The 18,629-nt window shown below is 39.8% G+C and overlaps 1 protein-coding gene across 1 annotated transcript; it reads right to left on the reverse strand.

The window, feature by feature from the left end:
- Window positions 1-13,195: 13,195 nt before the first annotated feature.
- Window positions 13,196-16,536, reverse strand: LOC105357705 (C-type mannose receptor 2-like). Its single transcript, XM_023953283.1, has 3 exons — window positions 16,183-16,536; window positions 14,072-14,458; window positions 13,196-13,683 (listed from the first exon to the last, which is right to left on the reverse strand). Exons 1-3 carry the CDS (start codon window positions 16,505-16,507, stop codon window positions 13,340-13,342), a joined length of 1,056 nt encoding a protein of 351 aa, XP_023809051.1. The 5' UTR covers window positions 16,508-16,536; the 3' UTR covers window positions 13,196-13,339.
- Window positions 16,537-18,629: the final 2,093 nt, after the last annotated feature.

The raw sequence follows: 18,629 nt of genomic DNA on the forward strand, positions 1-18,629 counted from the left end.
TATTATTCGAGAGTTAGACCAGTCGATTTGGGGGTTGTGAAGGCGTAACCAGGAAAAACCCAGAATGACGGGGGTCTGGGGAGCATTAGTGACAAAAAAATTGATGATATTCGCGATGGTTTCCGGAAGTTATGAGCTGGATAGGTTCAGTACGCAACGTTATTTTGGATAGTAATTTACCACCTAAACCAGCGGCTTTAACAGGAGCGTCTAAAGGTTCAACCGGAAGCACAAGATGGTGAACTAAACTTGAATCGATGAGGCTGTGTTCAGCTCCGGAATCAATGAGAGCGTGAAGTTCATGGACGTGATTAAGGCTAGGAAACTTGACAGGGATAAATAGGAAAGGCTTGGCTTTTCTATCAGACTGATCCCCTCGCGACCCGTCACTTAGCGAGGGGTTCGGGAGTTTAAACGCTTTGGGCATTGCGAGACCGTGTGTTTGGGATTTCCACAATAAAAGCACAATCCTTCATTTCGGCGCTTAAGTCTTTCTTCAGGGGAAAGTTTTGAGTGACCAATTTGCATGGGTTCTTCAGCAGAAGTGAAAGGAGCTTCGGCGCCGGCAGGCGATTGTTGAAGGCGAGGGAGAACCTCCGAGGCGGGTCGACGGTTGGCAAAACTCCGCTCATGATGACGTTCTCGGAGTCGTATGTCAGATCGGAGGGCTGCAGTAACAAGTTCCTCGAAACTGTCCGCTTCCGGTTGAGTACATAAATGATCCTTGATGTTCTCATTTAGGGATTGATAGAATATTCCCTTGAGGGCAATATCCGGCCAGCCCGATTCGACCGCTAAAATTCGGAAGTCTATTAGGTGGTCACTCACCGGTCGGTCACGCTGCTTGAGGCCGAGTAACCGCCGGGTAGCTTCTTCCTGCTTGCGTGGCTGGTCGAAAACGAGCCGGAATTCCCCGATGAAACGTTCAAAGGGCAGATGCGTGAGGGGATTAGCGGCTAAATAAGCCTGAGCCCACTGGAGCGCTCTGCTGCGGAGCGAGTTAACTACCAAAGTAATTTTACGTTGATCAGACTGATAGTACCTGGGGGATTGTTGAAACAGTAGCCGACATTGCAGAAGATAACCGCTGCAAGCCTCCACGTCGCCGTAGTACGGTTCAGGCTGGGACCGGATGTTTTCATCTGGAGAGGCGGAAGTGAGGTCGCCGGAAGCGGGAGACGCAGTGGTAACGGAGCTAGAGGCTTGGTTTGCTATAGCTTGTGTGAGATGATCCATCCGGCGAAATAATTCCTGTTGGGTGGCGGACATCTGAGCGAGGGCATCGGCTTGACGAGAGAGTAACATACCTTGCTGGTGTAAGGCTGCACGGAGTCCATCCGGGTCAGCTGGGTCGAGGTTTGGGCTAGTTCGTTCTGTCATGGCTAGCGAGGCTGTGGCAGACCCAGATGCTGGAACCCGGAAGGAATACTCGGCAGGCGAAGAGGATGAGTAGTACTGAATTTAATCTGAGGAATGACAGAGTTCCAGGAGATAACGTTTAGAGGATGGTTGGAGGGTCTTGGCGGCGAACACCGTTCTTCCCGGAGGATGTCCAGAGGGGTGACGAGGAGGGACCAGAGAAACGGTGAGTCTGTGAGTCCAGAGCGTGACTGATGTGGATGTGATCCTATGCAGGCAGAAACAAGACAGAGTTAGGCAAGGTATACGAAGCATGAACAATAATCGTGAACAGAGCCAGAGGATGCACCGTGGAGTACAACGAACTAGCGTCGAGTACAGGTCCTGGTTCTCCTTATGAGTCCAGCCGCTGATGAGGAAGAGGCGGGACAGCTGGTGTCCGCAGGTGGACCTGATGAGGAGGAGGAGCTGGCTGGGGGTACCGTGACAAGGTAATCAGAAAGTGATCGGAAATTATGGGGTTATGAGGAAGGACACTCAGATGGCTGATCTCTACACCATGGGTTAAAACAAGGTCCAGGGTGTGCTTGTAACAGTGAGTGGGTTTGATTTGATTTGATTTGAAATGGTTTATTTCAAGCAATCAAATAGGAATAATACACAAAAACAATACAATCATAAGTTATACATTCATACAATAACTAATCAAACTTTGGATAATTAGACATATTAATAAATATTGCTTGAAAGGGAGTGGAAGGAAGCGAACTTATATAATCCCACCCCTGTTCTACCGTAACCATTTTATTACATGATTTATCATTATCCGGTTCCTATCTTTAATCAGACAGAATTAAGAATCTTGAAATATCAATAAAGCACATGACAAAGATAATTACTTCAATTATTTTTGTAAAAAACAACTGATAGAAATCAACATGGCAATGAAGTATCCAAAATATATGCAGATTATGTTACTTATAAAAGTCATTGGTGTGATTAAAAAATAATACTATATCAGTAAAATAGACATAACACTGTTTCAGGAATTTTTTTTTTTTTTTTTTCATTTCATCTTCTTAACCGTTTTATTCCCTTTCGCGGTCACAGGGTTGCCGGAGCCTATCCCGGCCACTTGGGCGTAGGCAAGGGATGCCCTGGACTGTTCGCCAGTCTGTCGCAGGGTTGTTTCAGGAATTTTCATAGCAAAATTTGATCAAGTATCAAAAGTTAAAAAAAAAAAAAAAAAAATGTGCAAAATAATGTTACATTAGGAAAAATCCTGAATCAATTTATCAATTTTTTTGGAGCAAGTGAAGTAAAATCTTTAATAGTCAATTCATTTAACCATTTTTAATAATTGATTAATCATTTGTTTTATTATTTTTTTGTATTTTTATTTTTTATGATAAAGTAATGCTGTGAAGTAAAATAAGAAGGGTCCGTATTTTGTCGAATGACCAAGGTTGGCATTTCTTCTTTTGCTGATTAACAGCCGTACTTCTGGGTTTGAACAGAGTTTATAGTTGTCTTTGATGTTATGTCTGCAGACATTAGATAAAGGTCCATATCCTTCTTAAGCTGATAACAGCAGCGCCTAAGAGTTTAGGTCAAGTTGTCTGCAGATCAGAGCTTTGGTGTTAATCAGGTTACTTCAGACTTATAGAGAAAATGATGAATCCAGGCGTCATATTTCTTGAAAGTACATGTCTCTTTGATTTATTACTCCATGTTGTTTCAGACGTCCGTAATCAAGCACTTCTCAAAGTCCTTCATGGTGTTCACAACCAGAACCTTGGACTGGTCCGGTGGACCGAGTGGTTTGACGTAAATCCTGCAGCCTTTAACCCAAGTGTTCTCAATCTGCTTACGCTTCCTGAGAAGCCGTGCATGTTTGGAGATTTCAGCATTCCTTCTGGTCAGATGGTCGTTAAGATAAACAGCAGATCTTTCAGATTATTCCTTTGATTGATCAGAGCTAGCTTGTGTTTTTGATTCACAAACCTGATGAGGATCGCTGGTTTATCCGTCTCCTTTCTCCTGGGGAGCGGGTGGCAGGTCTCGATGGTGTTGAGATCCAGGGAAATCCCTTTAGACGTGAAAAATGATCCCACTTGGCGTCCAGCGTCTCTACACCGCAGTCCGTTTCAGAAGCGTTAGCTTTGCTAGAGCTATAAGCATTAGCAATGCTAACTCCAGCTGGGTGTAGCTTTGCCCGAGGTTTGATCGGTACTCCAGTGAGAATTACATTATTCATCCTTACTTGTTCCACATCGTCCAGTCTTTTCTCCAGAATGTCGACCCGGTTTTCTCGTTGCTCGTTTTGAGCCCGAAATCTTCGGAAGTCTTCCATCAGTTCCAAGATTGGAGTTAGCTTAGCATTCACTTGTTCCATAAATGGATACAACGCGGCTTGGATTTCATCAAGAGACTTTTTAAGGTCTTCGTAGTCCTGGTTTTTCTTGGGGGCCATGGTCAGCTCTCTTTTTTGGAGAAAATCTACTTTTTAAGTCATTTGAAGATAGTTGTATAGACGCAGAGAGCCACACACGCATGCTGCTGTAACCCGGAACCGGATGATTCATTTACATTTTGGGTAAAACCATCATGATCTAAAAAAACTGCAAAGGCATTTCCTAAACAATCACTGGGGTCATCAACATGGATATTAAAATCCCCTGATATTATAATTTGATCAAAATCTAAAACAGTAGTCGATAGGAAGTCAGAAAACTCATTTAAAAATTCTGAATACGGGCATGGGGGCGATAAATATTTACGAATAAAACAGGTTTTTGAGTCTTCCTGTTTGGGTGATTTATAGACAATATGATGCTTTCAAATGAGTTATAAACATGCTTAACTTTAGGGCTGAGAAGTAAGCTAGACTGTAATATTACTGCCAAACAACCTCTTTTCCCTAAAATCCTGGATTAGTTAGCATACGTGGGGGGGGGGGGGGGGGGTGCTTCATTCAGTCTAACATAGTCATCCTTTTGGAGCCAAGTTTCTGTTAAAGCTAGAAGACAAAGTTTGTTATAATTAATTAACTCATTGACTAAAAGGGACTTAGAGGAAATTGATCTAATGTTTAATTAACTACATTTAATGAAGGCTTAAGACCTACCTATTTAATTTAGCTTTTAGTTGAATTTTAGGAATTTATTTGATATTTTAATTATTTTGTTTTCTATTTTTACTAGTTTTACATGTGTATGTATATAGATTTGTTATGGTGCCTGTCAGCCTCCTCCCCCTCCCCCTCCTGCTCTGCTCCTGACTCCACCAGCTGGGACCAATTCACCTCAACACCTGCTTCTGCTCTTAAGGAGATCCAGCCTCAGTATCCAATGGCAGTTCATTGCCCCTTATGGTGACTAAAACCTGGTCTCAGTCTAGTTCATGTTTTCTAACTAATCTCTGCCTGCCTCAGGATTCCAGTCTCCAAGTGTCTCCAGTGATGTCAGCCCGAGCCCTCCAGCAGTCCGGGGGAAAACCCAAGCTTTGCCAAGCCGCGCTATTACCACAGGCCGCTGTCCTCACCAGCATCATACGAAACAACTACCATCTCTCCTGGAAGGAAAATAAAAACTTTTACTTACCTTTCACCTACCCTTGTCCTCATTCTGGGTTTCAGCATCTGGGTCTGTCCATCCTTCAAGTCATGACAACATTTATTTATTTGTATTTATTTTATTTGTTTATTTTTAATTTTTTATTCATACTTACCATTTCATGTCTATTAAGGTTTATGTAATTATTTGTTTCTTGTTCATGTTTTAAATATATTTAAATTTTAAATTTTATTCCTTTTACATTTTATTTGTAACTCCAGTGTTTTCCTCTTAGGGATCTTCCACATCGGTGACTGACCCTTCTCAGTGAACGGGGTCGCTGCAATGGGATCTCCCAGGTCTGACTCTTTTGATCGGATCCAGGAGGTTCTGTGGTAGTGTTCTCCGTGAATTTGGGTGGGGGGTCACTGATGTGGACATGTCCCCAAAATATTGTTTCCCTACTTCAGGACAAAGCCAGGTCTCTACATTCCATCATTTTATCACTTTTATCATGGTGTGCGTATGTGTGTTGGGGGGGGGGGGGGGGGTGTTGCACTGTTTCTCTTGTCACCTTGTTTTTAAATTTTATTTTATTTTATGCACAGCACTTTGAGCTACATATGTTGTTGGGAAAAGTGCTATATAATAAAGGTTGATTTGATTTGAATGACATAATTCTGCTTGTGAGTAGTGGTGTCTGTCAGGTTTCTGTGACGCACTCCTTTCACTTGCCTTTCAGCACATAAGCTAGAGCTAGGGACTGTTCGACTTTCCCTGCATGGGTATTGCACCAGCGCGAACCTTAAGGGAGGCTCAGAGGAGAGTTTTACACTGCTAGCAGAAATGTTCATGGAAAGAAGAGCGGCATCGTCCAGAGTAGGATGGACGCCAACTCTCCCCAGGAGACCGGGCTTCCCCCAAAACGCCCTCAAATTATCCACAAATCCAACGCTGTTTTCTGGGCCCCATCTAGAAAGCCACTGGATAAGTGATGAAAAGCGGCTGTACATTTCATCACTGACTAAGTTCGGCAGGGGATCCGGTCGTTTATTGCATCTTCAGTCACTGTTGATGAAAGTACATACAACACAGATGTACTGTATAACTCTGTGCATATTTAATAAACCCTGTTTTCCCTACCATGACAAAGGTGGATAAAGGTGAAGAGGATTTCATGTAATCCGTGGACACCAGTGAAGATCACAAATCAGTGAAGAAAAAAAGTTCAGCGCACTGTCTTGTGGGGTCCTGATGACCTCACTCCTAATGTTAAAGTGCCTAGGTTTAGCACAAGGGTTAGAGGTGTAGAACACAGACAGAACAACAGCTGATGACATAGTCAGCTCTCAAGTTACTGTGCCAAACCATGTTGAAGTGAACTGGTCACGTGACGTCAGTCTGGTCACTGATGGCGCCCCATTAAAGGTCAGGAAGAAGGCAGCTTTTGCAACAAAATTCAGGCAGCAAACCAGGAAAAGATTTTTGGACATTTCATTGTGTTTTGCACACTTGAATGACAGTAAATGTGTTGCTGCACAGGATCTGAATCCTGATATTGAAAGGAAGTTAACTCCAAATTATTTTTACCTTCACAAATGTTTGCAAGTTTAATTTCGTTTAATTTTTCATAGATTTGCACATTTACATTTTAGGAAGGGTGTTTCATTTTTTTTCCGTAGCCCCTCTTCAGTTTATTATCAGGATTTCTTCAGTGTCATATGTATAATATGACACTGAAGGGCATCCCTTCAGTGTCATGGTCCGGGACCAGGAACCGCTCTCTGACCCATCTTTGGAGGTGGTCTCGGTTTGTTTCCAATCGGACTGAGCTTCATTTCGCTCCGAGATTCTTGACTGAATACAATCCGTTCCCATAGGAGAGCATCTGGACCAAAACGGCTACCGTAGCGGATGTAAACAGAGTAGGAATGAAGCAACAGATGAGCTATTATTATAATGTACAAACTAAGAAAAAAATAAAAAAAACATTTATGTTTACATGCCACGGCTGCACGTGGCGCAGTGGTTAGCGCTCTTGCCTCACAGCAAGAAGGCCCCCGGTTCAAGCACCAGCTGGGGGATGTAAAAAACAACATCAATGGGGGACCTTTCTGTGTGTAGCTTGCATGTTCTCCCCGTGCATGCGGGGGTTCTCTCCGGGATCTCCGGCTTCCTCCCACCGTTCAAAAACATGCTTCATAGGTTGATTGGCAACTCTAAATTGACCATAGGTTTGACTGTGAGAGTGAATGGATGTGTGATTGTGGACATTCTACCCTGCGACAGAGTGGCGACCTGTCCAGGGCATCCCCTGCCTACGCTCACAAGTGGCCGGGATAGGCTCCGGCAGCCCCGTGACCCCGAAAGGGAAAAACGGTATAGAAAATGAATGAATGAAAGCACCATCACAGAATGAACTTACATTAAGTTATCCAGGCATTGTCTCATAATGTAACAAAAGATGAATAAGCGAAAATACGCTTATTTTTTTCATGTTGATGGTTGTGAAGTTCTAAGAAAAATAGATGGTATTTTGTTTGGACGTATCCAATTGTATTGCTCTAGTTATGCCATTCCACAAATGCAGTACTTTTTGTTCAAACACACAAAGTTGCAAACTATTTTAACTTTGGCCTATTTTCCTTGAGCAATATTGGTATGAAAATACTTTTTTTAAGTTAATGCCAAAAAATGTTTAAAAAACATATTTGACCTCCTGTTTGTGAAATAAATAACATTTCAGATATTTTTGAAATGCGTTCATATTTCTTTTAGAGTTTGCATTGTAATTAGTAGTGGTACAGTTGTTAAGGAGAACTTTTCGAACCTTTCACTTCACGTCGTAAACGTTGTCAATAATAATAATATTGGATTGGATTTTTCTGCGTTTTTCCAGACGCAAAAAAAGCTTGCAGTGTGTCCATTATTCATTCACTCCTCATTCATACTTGGTGATGGTAAGCTACTGTTGTAGCCACAGCTGCCCTGGGGCAGACTGACAGAGGCGTGGCTGCCATTTTGTGCCTACGGCCCCTCTGACCATAACCGGCACCGCTGACCCTTCGATCATTGGACGACCCGCTCAACCGCCTGAGCCACTGTCGCCCCTTGTTGACCCCTGGTCTAAACAGTCCACTAGATGCCACTCACACTGACAATTTAAAGCTTTGAATCTTTTTCTGCACAATTATACGGTCTCTGTGCCTTAGGAGGTCCATGGAATTTTTTTTCTTTTCACCTAAAATTCAAACTGATAACACATTTTTAATTGAAAATTTAATTAAAATTTTGTCTATACGATTTGGAAATTTATTTTGTCATTTAGAATTCAATAAGATAAAATCCAATTCATTATGACTTTTAAATAAAAAATAAAAAATCAATTGCATTTTAAATTGCCTTAAAAAAATCAATATCGCAACTGTTAATTCAATATGCAATTCAGACATGCATTTTGAAACTACATTCAATGTTGAATTTGGCTGATTAAGCATTTCGTTAATTAAGATTCGTCATTTTTGTTTAACTTTTTTAACCCTTATGTGGTGTTCGGGTCTGTGGGACCCGTTTTCATTTTTTATCAAAAGAAAAATGATACAATTAATTAATTTTTCAAACTCAGACTCACTGGCCTTGGCTCATTTTCTGTGAAGAACAGATATCAGAATACATTTTTAATGACCACACACCGTATACCCCCCCAACACATTTCTATTACATATAAGATGTTCGGGTCCACTGGACCCGGGGCTAATAGAAGTGTGGAAATTGATGTTTTATGTACCTACACTCTGTCCTCCACCTGTCTGGGCCTGCTGTGTGTGTGTGTGTGTGTGTGACCAGTGAGAAAGAGAGAGAGAGAGTGGCAGAGAGAGAAAGATTCACTGTAAATGTGAGTTCTGTTTCTGCACCTGCGGTTCCTGCACAAGGTTGCAACATTGTTAGAATAATTCAAGCATCAACTCTGTTTGCTCTCGTTCTCCCACACATTTGACCATTTGACTTTCTTGCGGGAATCTTTAATATCTCGCTCTTTATTTGCTACAAAGTGGAGGCGGGACACTATAAATATAGCTTTGCCAGTGTGGTTTCTTATCACAACTGATCAAAATGGCCAAAAGACTTTCTGCGCAGAGTTGATTTTAGAAGAGAGAGACGTTTTTGATGATGATGTAGAGGGAGACGATTCAGAAGAGGAGGTTTCAGAATTATAGGCTCACATTTCTGAAAGTTCAGAGTCTGACAGTGACTCTGAAGAAGATGATTAGATTGGGGCTGCCGTGGGGCAGCGGTAGGGCGGTCAGCCCATGATCGTAAGATTGCAGGTTCAATTCCCGCCTTGCACGCCCATGAGTCGAAGTGTCCTTGGGCAAGACACTGAACCCCACCTTGCCTCTGGTGGTAGGCGGGCGCCTGTGCTTGGCAGCGGAGCCGCCAGCAGTGTCTGAGTGTGTGAGTGACTGGGTGAATGGGTCTTTGACTGTAAAGCGCTTTGTCCTTGTTGGAAGAAAGGCGCTATATAAATATACGCCATTTACCATTTACCATTTAGATTGAGCATCAGCCAGTTCCAAAACGAAGCCATCAGCACCCAGCCACAGGACCAGGCCGTCAGCAGCCAGGACCATGTGTTGTACAGGCTAGTGGCTAGAAGGCCATGTGTTCATAGGGGCTGATGTGTTGTCTTGACTAATAGGTTTACTCTATGTGTTCAGCTTGTGTTGTGCACCTGAATGGGTTCAGTTTTTGTGTTCAAATTAATAAAAGTCAGTAGTTTTGAAAAACCCCTGCTTCACTTGAAAATTTGTTTCCACTCATATCTTGATTTTAATTGATTTTCTTTATCACGTTTTAAATAATGAGTTATGAATGTGATCTAACAAAGGTTAAGGGCAAATATCAACCAAATATACTGATTGTAAATGGATGAGGTAAACATCTGTCAAGTATTTTAACATCAAAGTGTTTGATTGTGAGGCATTAAAAACCACAACATGCAACGGGTCCACCAGACCCACGAACACTGGCTGAGTAACAACAATATGAACACCACAAAAGGGTTAAATAACAGATAAAAGAGCAAAATGACGGTACAAGGTTTAATCTGCTGTGAGAGGGGTTTGTTTTTGAAATAAACCAAAGGTGCAACTTCTTTTCTTAAAGTGCAGAAGTAAAGTTGCTGTCCAGAGACGAAGTACTTAACCCTTGTGCATTTAGGCGACATGCATAGATAAATATTTCAGTCAGACAACTAATGCAGTAGAAAGCTTATTTATCCATATTTTATAGTTTGTCGTAATTTTGAAGTTTGGCATAAGGCTCCGTTCAGATACAATAAAACAAGATAAATAAATGCAAACATAAAAAAGTGATGCATCTAGAAAAACGGCTGCAAATTTTTTCCCAACTTTACTGTACAAAACAAAAGTACAATACACACCCAATTTTACAAAGTTAACTTCAGATATGCCAGCGGAGCATATTACATGCATTTTACATAACGATAAAAGTGACATCATCGTGGAACTGACACCGCAACAGATCCAGGATCAGTTTGGAGGATGAAGTAAGTGAAAATGTTGGTGTTAAATGTTACTATGTGTAATTTTTATGCTATTTGGTTTTAGCCCCGGGTTTATTCCGGTTATTCTTAGGCTCGCTAGCTGCGTGAATGCGATTCGCGGGCAAATTTGCTGAAAGTGTTTGATTAATGTGATATGTGTGTGTAATCTTAGCATTATTTGGTTTATTCCCAAGTTTTATTCTGGTTAATGTTAGCCGCGGGCAAATTTAAATCTACCGCCTCTCTTGCCATAGTTTAGTTTATTTTATTTATTTCTTTCTTGGCCGCGGAGCAAAGTCTCTGCTAGCCGCCTGTCCAAAAATGTGTTTCAGAGCTTGCAGTAGTTACTAGCTGCGGCCACGCGGCTAGCAGAGACTTTGCTCCGCCAAATAGCATCAAAATTACACATAGTAACATTTAACACCAACATTTTCACTTACTTCTTTCTTGTTCATTTTCCGTATTCCTCATTTTTTCGTATTCCTCCTTTTCGCAGCGGTGTATATAGGAAAAGCCAATCCACTGTTCTGGTGTTTTATCGCCAAACTGATCCTCCAAACTGATCCTGGATCTGTTGCGTGTCAGTTCCGCGGTGATGTCACTTTCATCGTGGCTTTCTTTATGTAAAATGCATGTAATATGCTCCCCTGGCATATCTGAAGTGCACTTTGTAAAATTGTGTTTTGTATTGTACTTCTGTTTTGTACAATCAAGGTAGTTGTTGCTTTTTTTATTTGCTAGTAGTTTTTTATTTTTGCTCCATTTTTTGTCGTTGCTGCAATGGCGGTTCTCGGCCACCGTAACTTCAGGATCCTTTTCGTGTTTTCTTTTTGTTTCTACCTAACCAAATTGATATTTTCTAAAAAGAAAAAAAGACTACAACTAAGAACAACATTGGTTTGATTTATCATATTTTATTGTATTGTCCCTTCCCTCATGTCACACCTGCACTCTGCTGATGGCGTTGTTTGAACATGTCGAAAGCCTCAACACAGCATGTCGATGCACCGTTGTGTCAAATTAACTTGATGTTCCATGGGACTTCATTTTTAACATTCCCACTAGCAGGGTGAAGGTGGAGGGAACCGGTCTTCAACACTAGAGGAGTGATGAGTTGCAGGTTTGTCAGGATCCCCTGGCCTTAACCTGAACTCCTGTGGAAAAAAATCAGGAAAACAGCAGACCAGCCCACAGGACAGATAATGACCAGCAATGACCAGGAGAGGGAGACAAAGGAACAGGGAGCCGACAAACCACGACATTATTGACTGTTAATTCATTTTAGTAAGCATTTGGATTGCTCTTGTTGTGGTTTTGCTCTCAATTCAGTTTTATGCTCCTTTTAAAATGTTCTCAATTGTTCAGTTCATCTACCTTTCTCATCAGTAGATTTAATGTCACATACATAGTCAGACATAGTACGACATGAAGTGAGATGTGTGGTCTGACTGAAAAAGCAGTCGTGAGGGCAACAAACATTCCGGAGCCATCTTCTTAGATGGGTAAAAAAGGCGGGAAATTCACATGATGAAAGATGGAAGACAGTGATGCTACTAAAATTATACATCTGCACACTGCACTATGTAGTGATTTTCTGCTACTTCCTTACTAAATATTAGGGGTGTAGGGAAAAATTGATTTGGCGATATATCGCGATATTTAATTTGGCTATACTTGCATAGATTTGAAATGTTATGAAGGTGGTATTCATTTAATTATAAATGAGCATCCTTCAGGGACTCTTGTTTTCTACTTAAACCCACGACAGCTAGTTGGCAGCAGAGCGAACAGAGCCTCTTTGAGCAGCTCTACACTGCACCAAACAAGAACACGATCTTGTGAGAACCAGTTTGTGTTAAATGCTAAATGTTCAGTCATCCTCACAGATTATTGTTATGTTATTTCCTTGGGCTGGGTACCGAATCAAAACACTGTGCCACGTTGCTGCCAGTATCATCTAAAAATGCGGATTGTGTAGTGGGCTCAGATAAGAACGAGTGAAGTTTAGAATTTTCCCATTGAATTCTATGTATTCATGATCCTTTTGATTCTATATTTACCCTACAATTATCGGCACGAAGCGCATCAAGAGGAATGTTGTGATTTTGAGCTATACAAATAAAATTGAATTGAAGTAGTGTGGCTGCACAGCGGCCCGTTCATGGAGACTCAGTCAAAATGCAGCAAAATGCTGCTGCAGGTTAAATTCTGCAGAACTTCCCAGCAATAGATTCTAGTTCAACAGCAACGAGATAGATCAGAGTGATATGATTATTACATTTTATTACAATGAAAGGTCTATAAATGTTTTGGTAGAGTCTTTTTCTAATATGTGCCTCTTCAAAAAAACATTGAAAAATTATTCCATTAGTCTTTGGATGTATCGTGTCGTCAGACTCATCAGACAACACACACCTCTACTAAATGTGTCATTGGATAGCTCTGAGTCTGTTCCCCCGTGTCTGATTTCCTCCTAGTTTAAGTCACACATTCAGGTTCTTTTAATGTAAAAATGACAACAAATGTGAGATATGCATTTATTCTGTAAAACAATCATCATGTAAAAAAATAATATGAAGGTGTATAAATGATATGATTCATATTTTTCTCTCCAAGAAGTAAAAGTACTTAACATCGACTTGTCCACAATGCATCTTCACCCAACAGTAGCACCCATCAGGCTTCAACATCCCCATGACCCCAAAAGTTAGGAAGATAGATGGATGGTAAATGACATCCTAACAGCAAAGTGTTTCCTCAACTCTAAAATGATGCTTTGCTAAATGTTTACGATTTTATTGAAAACAAAGAATATCAGTAAATTAACAAAAGAAAAAGCTTGTTATCAGTGAGCAGATTTTCACTTTGAACAGAAAAAGTTGAACTTCTCCTCATCATTTCTCTTGAACCACTTGTGTTCTCCTCCTGTCTCCATGGCTCCTGACATGTCACACTCATTCACCTGTTCAGGTGAGGCCCAGTTCTTGTAGTGGACCACCTCATCACTGACCCAGAACCAGAACCCCAGAGAGCAGGTGTAGCGCAGTCCGGTCCACACAAAGGGAGAGGAGGCATTCTTGGTTTTCTCCTGAACCCATCTCTGTTCATCCATGTTAGTGATGGTGACCAGGTCATGGTGGTGATGTCTGCAGTAGTATAAGGCCTCCTCCCAGGTTCTGCTCTCTTTGACCAGGATCACATGATCTGATGAAAGGAAAACATCATCATGTTAGTGGTCTCTCACATCTGAAGTGGTAAAAGAAAAAAAAAACAAGTCATTAGAGACAAACAAGAAAAAATGGATGAAAAAAATTGAATTAGAAAATAAAAGTGTCTAACTTCAGTGGATCAGATTATCAAGACCCAGTATCAAATTTTTAGATGTTCTCCAAAGTCTTTTACTCAAAAAAGTGTTAAAATAAAGAAAAATATTATTATATAAAAGTATTTTGGGGCTTTTCCACATGTGAGGTTTTTGCAAAGAATGTGCAGAGTTTGTATGTTGAATGTATGTTTAGAAGTGGAGGCTATGGAGACAAGAATTCATTCAAAGTGAGTTTACTTTTGTGTCATTGAAGAAAAAAATGATCACCTGTGTAACAGAAGAAGGGTTTTTGCTCCGAACAGTTTTTGGTTTCCCACATGCCGTCCTTGTTACGAATGGTGCAGTCATGTTTTATACTTGAACTGTCATACTTCAAATTCCAGTCTCTGAAAGAGAAACTGCTCCCATCTGACCATGTCCAAGCATCTCTGAACAGTCCGATGAAAATGTGGTGAAAAGTTGATAATGAGTCCAAGTTATTCACGCTTGTCCCATTATATAGTTGTATTATCTGTGAGGGATTATCATGCTTCTGCAGCTCCTCTAGCTGTGGTCCACTGATCAGGTCTGTGTGATTCACTCTGCAATATCTCAGAGCATCAAACCAGGTCTTTTTATCTCCTAAATAATATTTATAAGCAGAGCTTGCACTTCCTGTGGAGTAAAAGAAATGAACATAATGAAACTTAATCTTTGGGGCAAACCAGACCATTTTTTTCTTTTATGAAAATTGAAAAAAAAGGAGTTTTGATAAAGACAAACTTTGATCATCTTTTGAATTAATCTAAGAGTCCCTAGTGGTCTCTTAATTATTATTTATTTATTTATTTTTTCTTTTCTTTTAAAGTAAATTTTACGTTGATTATTTCTATGATGTATTGTGATTTTAATGCATTTTTCTGTTTTGTGAAGCACCTTGAATTACTGTTTGTACGAATTGTGCTATACAAATAAACTTGCCTTGCCTTAATTATGATTATGACCTTTTAGCTAAAATTAAAAAACCTGTGTCATTTTCTTGGACAGAAGTTTCTTTAGAGCAGCAGTTGTTCATTAGAAATTCGCATCTGAGCTGAGGGCGGGACTGTTGGCGTGGAGTAACCCTGCCCCTTCATATCATACATCCGTTTACACGCTGTCCCGCAAACTTACAACCCCTCACAACCCCAAGAAAACATTAACAATGCAACAAGAAAGATGAACAATATCAAGACAATACAATAGAGCTATCCATCTGTACAGTTTTAGTCCGTACGTGGATCTATTTATCTGCAAGGGGGTGTATTGGAATGGAGCAGAGCATGCAGCTTGCCATTGTAAGACCCATGTTCCACTTAAGTATTTCATAGCATTTTTTTTTATCTACTCCTGATTCACAATGATATAAGTAAAGAAATACTGTATAATGCAACTTTATGCTCAAGTTTCTTTATATATGTCCTCCATCTTGAGAAAAATACTACAAGAATATGTTAAAATACAATTTTCAACAGAGAGGGTCTTTAACCCTTGTGCTATCCTAGGCACTTTAACATTGGGGGTTGGGTCATCTAGACCCACTAGACAGTGCGCTGAACCTTTTTTCTTCAATGATTTGTGATCTTCACTGGTGTCCATGGATTACATGAAATCTTTGTCCACCTTTGTCATGGTAGGGAGAACACGTCAATGTAAGGGTGGGGTCATCTTAGATAGCACAAGGGTTAAAAGTTTTAAAAGATTTTCGGGAGTATAAGTCACGTCTGGTTTCATTGTTAAGCTAGGTGTGCAACTTGTAGTCAGCACTGACGTATTTGTGATTTTCTTTCCCAATTTATAAATAGGCTCACACATTTACTATTTTCACACTAACAACCAGTTGCCCCATATCAGTTGTTTCCCACTAACAGCTAGATGGCAATGTAGGTGTAGAAGGTAAAGATTGCCGTAATAAAAAAGAAAAAAACTGAATGATGGAGACGTGATATTAATGCTTTTGTATATCTTTTGTCAATGTTACCATGTAGTGATGGTAACTTGATTGTAGTGCCTCCCGCACACAACGAGAGTTTAAAAAAGCACACATATTTAAATAAGCATTGCACATCAAATAAGAAACACGTCAAAAGAGGCAGCGGACATTAATTTAACACGTAAATTGCATTCTCTTTGAATGACTATCTTGCCGGGTTTGGTGGATTTGTTCAGAGATGTTGCACTTTTCTCCCAACAGCGCAACTTATATCTGTTTTTTCATCTTTAACATGCTTTTTTGGATGCTGCGACTTACACTCCAATGTGACCTATACAACAATAATTTAGTTCAGAGTCTGTAATATTGTAGTATTTGAATCGATCACAAGTGAAATGTATTCAAGGACAATCATGTTTCTTATTACCATTATAGCAGATGAAATGTGCTGAACACATACAAGACATGTCCAGCCACTGTTTCTCAGTAATTTTTTCAATAGCCCCACAGGTCTCAGATGTAACACCATTTGGTTCCCCTATTTTCCACTTTGCCTGACTTTCATTGAACTGCAGTCCAGGCAGAGACCAGTGGGAAATGACATTGGTGCCCGCCTTTTTGAACAGACCGATCCAGATTTCTATGTTCTTAGAATGTATGTCTCCGAGTTTCTCCAAATCTGCCATGGTGCTCACTGTAGCCAGATCAGTGTATTCTTTCCTGCAGTGCTGCTGAGCTTCAGTCCAATTCATGTTCTGATCAACATAGTGATACTCATGGAGCTGACATTCGAATAGACAAAGGTGACCTGAAATAAAAAGAGGTCACAGACATAAATCTGTTTATTTCCAATAGATCCTCAAATGACTTCAGTGTACTGATGATATGGATTAGTGAGAATTAATTTTAATAAAAAGATGAAATGAATAAATGATCAAAGAACAGCTGAAGATCCACTTACCAACAAGAACCATCAGAAACAAACTCCTCTTCATCTTTTCTCAGAAACTCTTTCAACTGCAGGAAGACAAAAATCTTTCTTTAAGGGTGTGATCAGACTGGAAAAATCATTTCGTCCCGACCAAATTAAAAAGATTTGGTCCGGATCGAGTCCTAAACCTTGCATTTGCCCTTTAGTCTGGCTGCTTTTTAACTGTTTTTTTTTTCTATTTTAAACCAAAGCTTTTACACAAAAGCATGTGACTAAAGATATCCTCAGTCATTGGTCTGGAAAACAAAGCAACAAGAGAAAGCATAATTGAAGTCCTACACTCTGCAATCCTTGTTGAGATAGTTACCTAAGGCTACTATTCTGCGTATGAACAGTCTTTCTCTATTTCAGAGCACTCAACACAGTTTTTTGTGAGCTTTGTCCCTTTAACAAATAAATACAAATAGTTTACTGATTCAAACTTTATATTTCACTGACCAATTTTAAATATGTAATAATGTCAGATACAACACTTTTTACTGGTTGCTTTGACATGGCAGAAGAAGGCTGGAAGGCGGTTGCTTAGGAGATGTCGGCTAAAAAGGTACGCTGAAAAGTGTTAATGACAAATAGGTTGTTGTGTGAGAAGCAATGTGTTGCACGTTAAAAGTTGTTTTAAGGAGCCTGGATTGAAGTTACTATGTGTCATCGTTGCTTTACATTTGTCTGTGGCTCTCTGTTTATATCCTGTAATTCTCGGCTACGGTGGCTGTTTTGGTCCAGTTGTTCCGCCCCGAGCATGGAGCTTAGTCAAACTGAGGGAACTCAGACAGAACTGTAGCTCAATCTGATTCAGTTCCTGGTGCCGGACCGGGGTCTCCTTGAATGTATTCAGACTGAAAATGTGTTCCAGGTTATGAAAGGAAATGAACTTTAGGTAAACTAAATATGTACAGTCTGAATACAGCCCATGTTAACTGTTCTGTTTTAAATAATGGGTCACACAGAGGTTTCTGAACAAAGCAAAAAAATACAGGTGACGTGAAGATTTGTTTTTTCCTTTTACCCACAATCTTAACAGCCACAGTTTCTAGCCCTAAAATACCAGTTCCAATATTTGTTTGCAGTTTTAAAAATAACTCAATATTTTCTTAGTTGCATTTGCATATTCAAAAAAACTGTTCTCAACATTCTAATGAAATTTTTATGAATTATTTTTCTTATGACAACATGTTCTAAAGACCAAAACAATCTGTTTTCCTGAAAAACAAAAGCAAAGTAACAAAAATTTTTAATTTCAATACAAGTAATATGAGAACTTATTTAATGTTTACGGTCTATATCGCCCCTTTAAAGGGATTTTGTGGTGAAAGATTATTAAAGTAAATTGTATAGCATTACAGAAAAGGACAGTCTCTAATAAAGTACATCACAATCTTACAAAAACATGTTTCATATTTTTGCCAAGTATCTGGTGTCAAATGACATTTTTGATAGAAAATATCTGCTAACAGAGACTAGAACTGACTAAAAATATCCATTTTTTTCATTTTTTTTTGTGGGGATTTAGTTTTTCAACTTAATAACTGACTTTTGTTGATAACAAAATAAGTAAAAATAATAAATAAAGGGTCAGTTTCAATTGTACATATTGGAAAAAGTTTGTTGATTTAAATTCAGATTTTTTTATTTCAATCAGATTTTTTCTTTTGTCTAATAAGAAAAGCTAAATATGCTGATTGTTTAACAGAGTTCATTAGCATTTGTTTTTCTTATCAGTCTAAAGACACTCACCTGCAGGATTTCTTCCCCTCAGCTTCAGTCTGATCTTCAACCTTCTGCTCTGATGTGTTGATATGGAGTGATCACAGCATCACTGCATCCTCGTATTTCATTGTCCTTTTTCCATAGTAGTTTGAATAAAAACTGACCATAGCTGCTTT

Source organism: Oryzias latipes, chromosome 24 (genome assembly GCF_002234675.1).
Source record: "Oryzias latipes chromosome 24, ASM223467v1".
NCBI lineage: Eukaryota > Metazoa > Chordata > Actinopteri > Beloniformes > Adrianichthyidae > Oryzias > Oryzias latipes.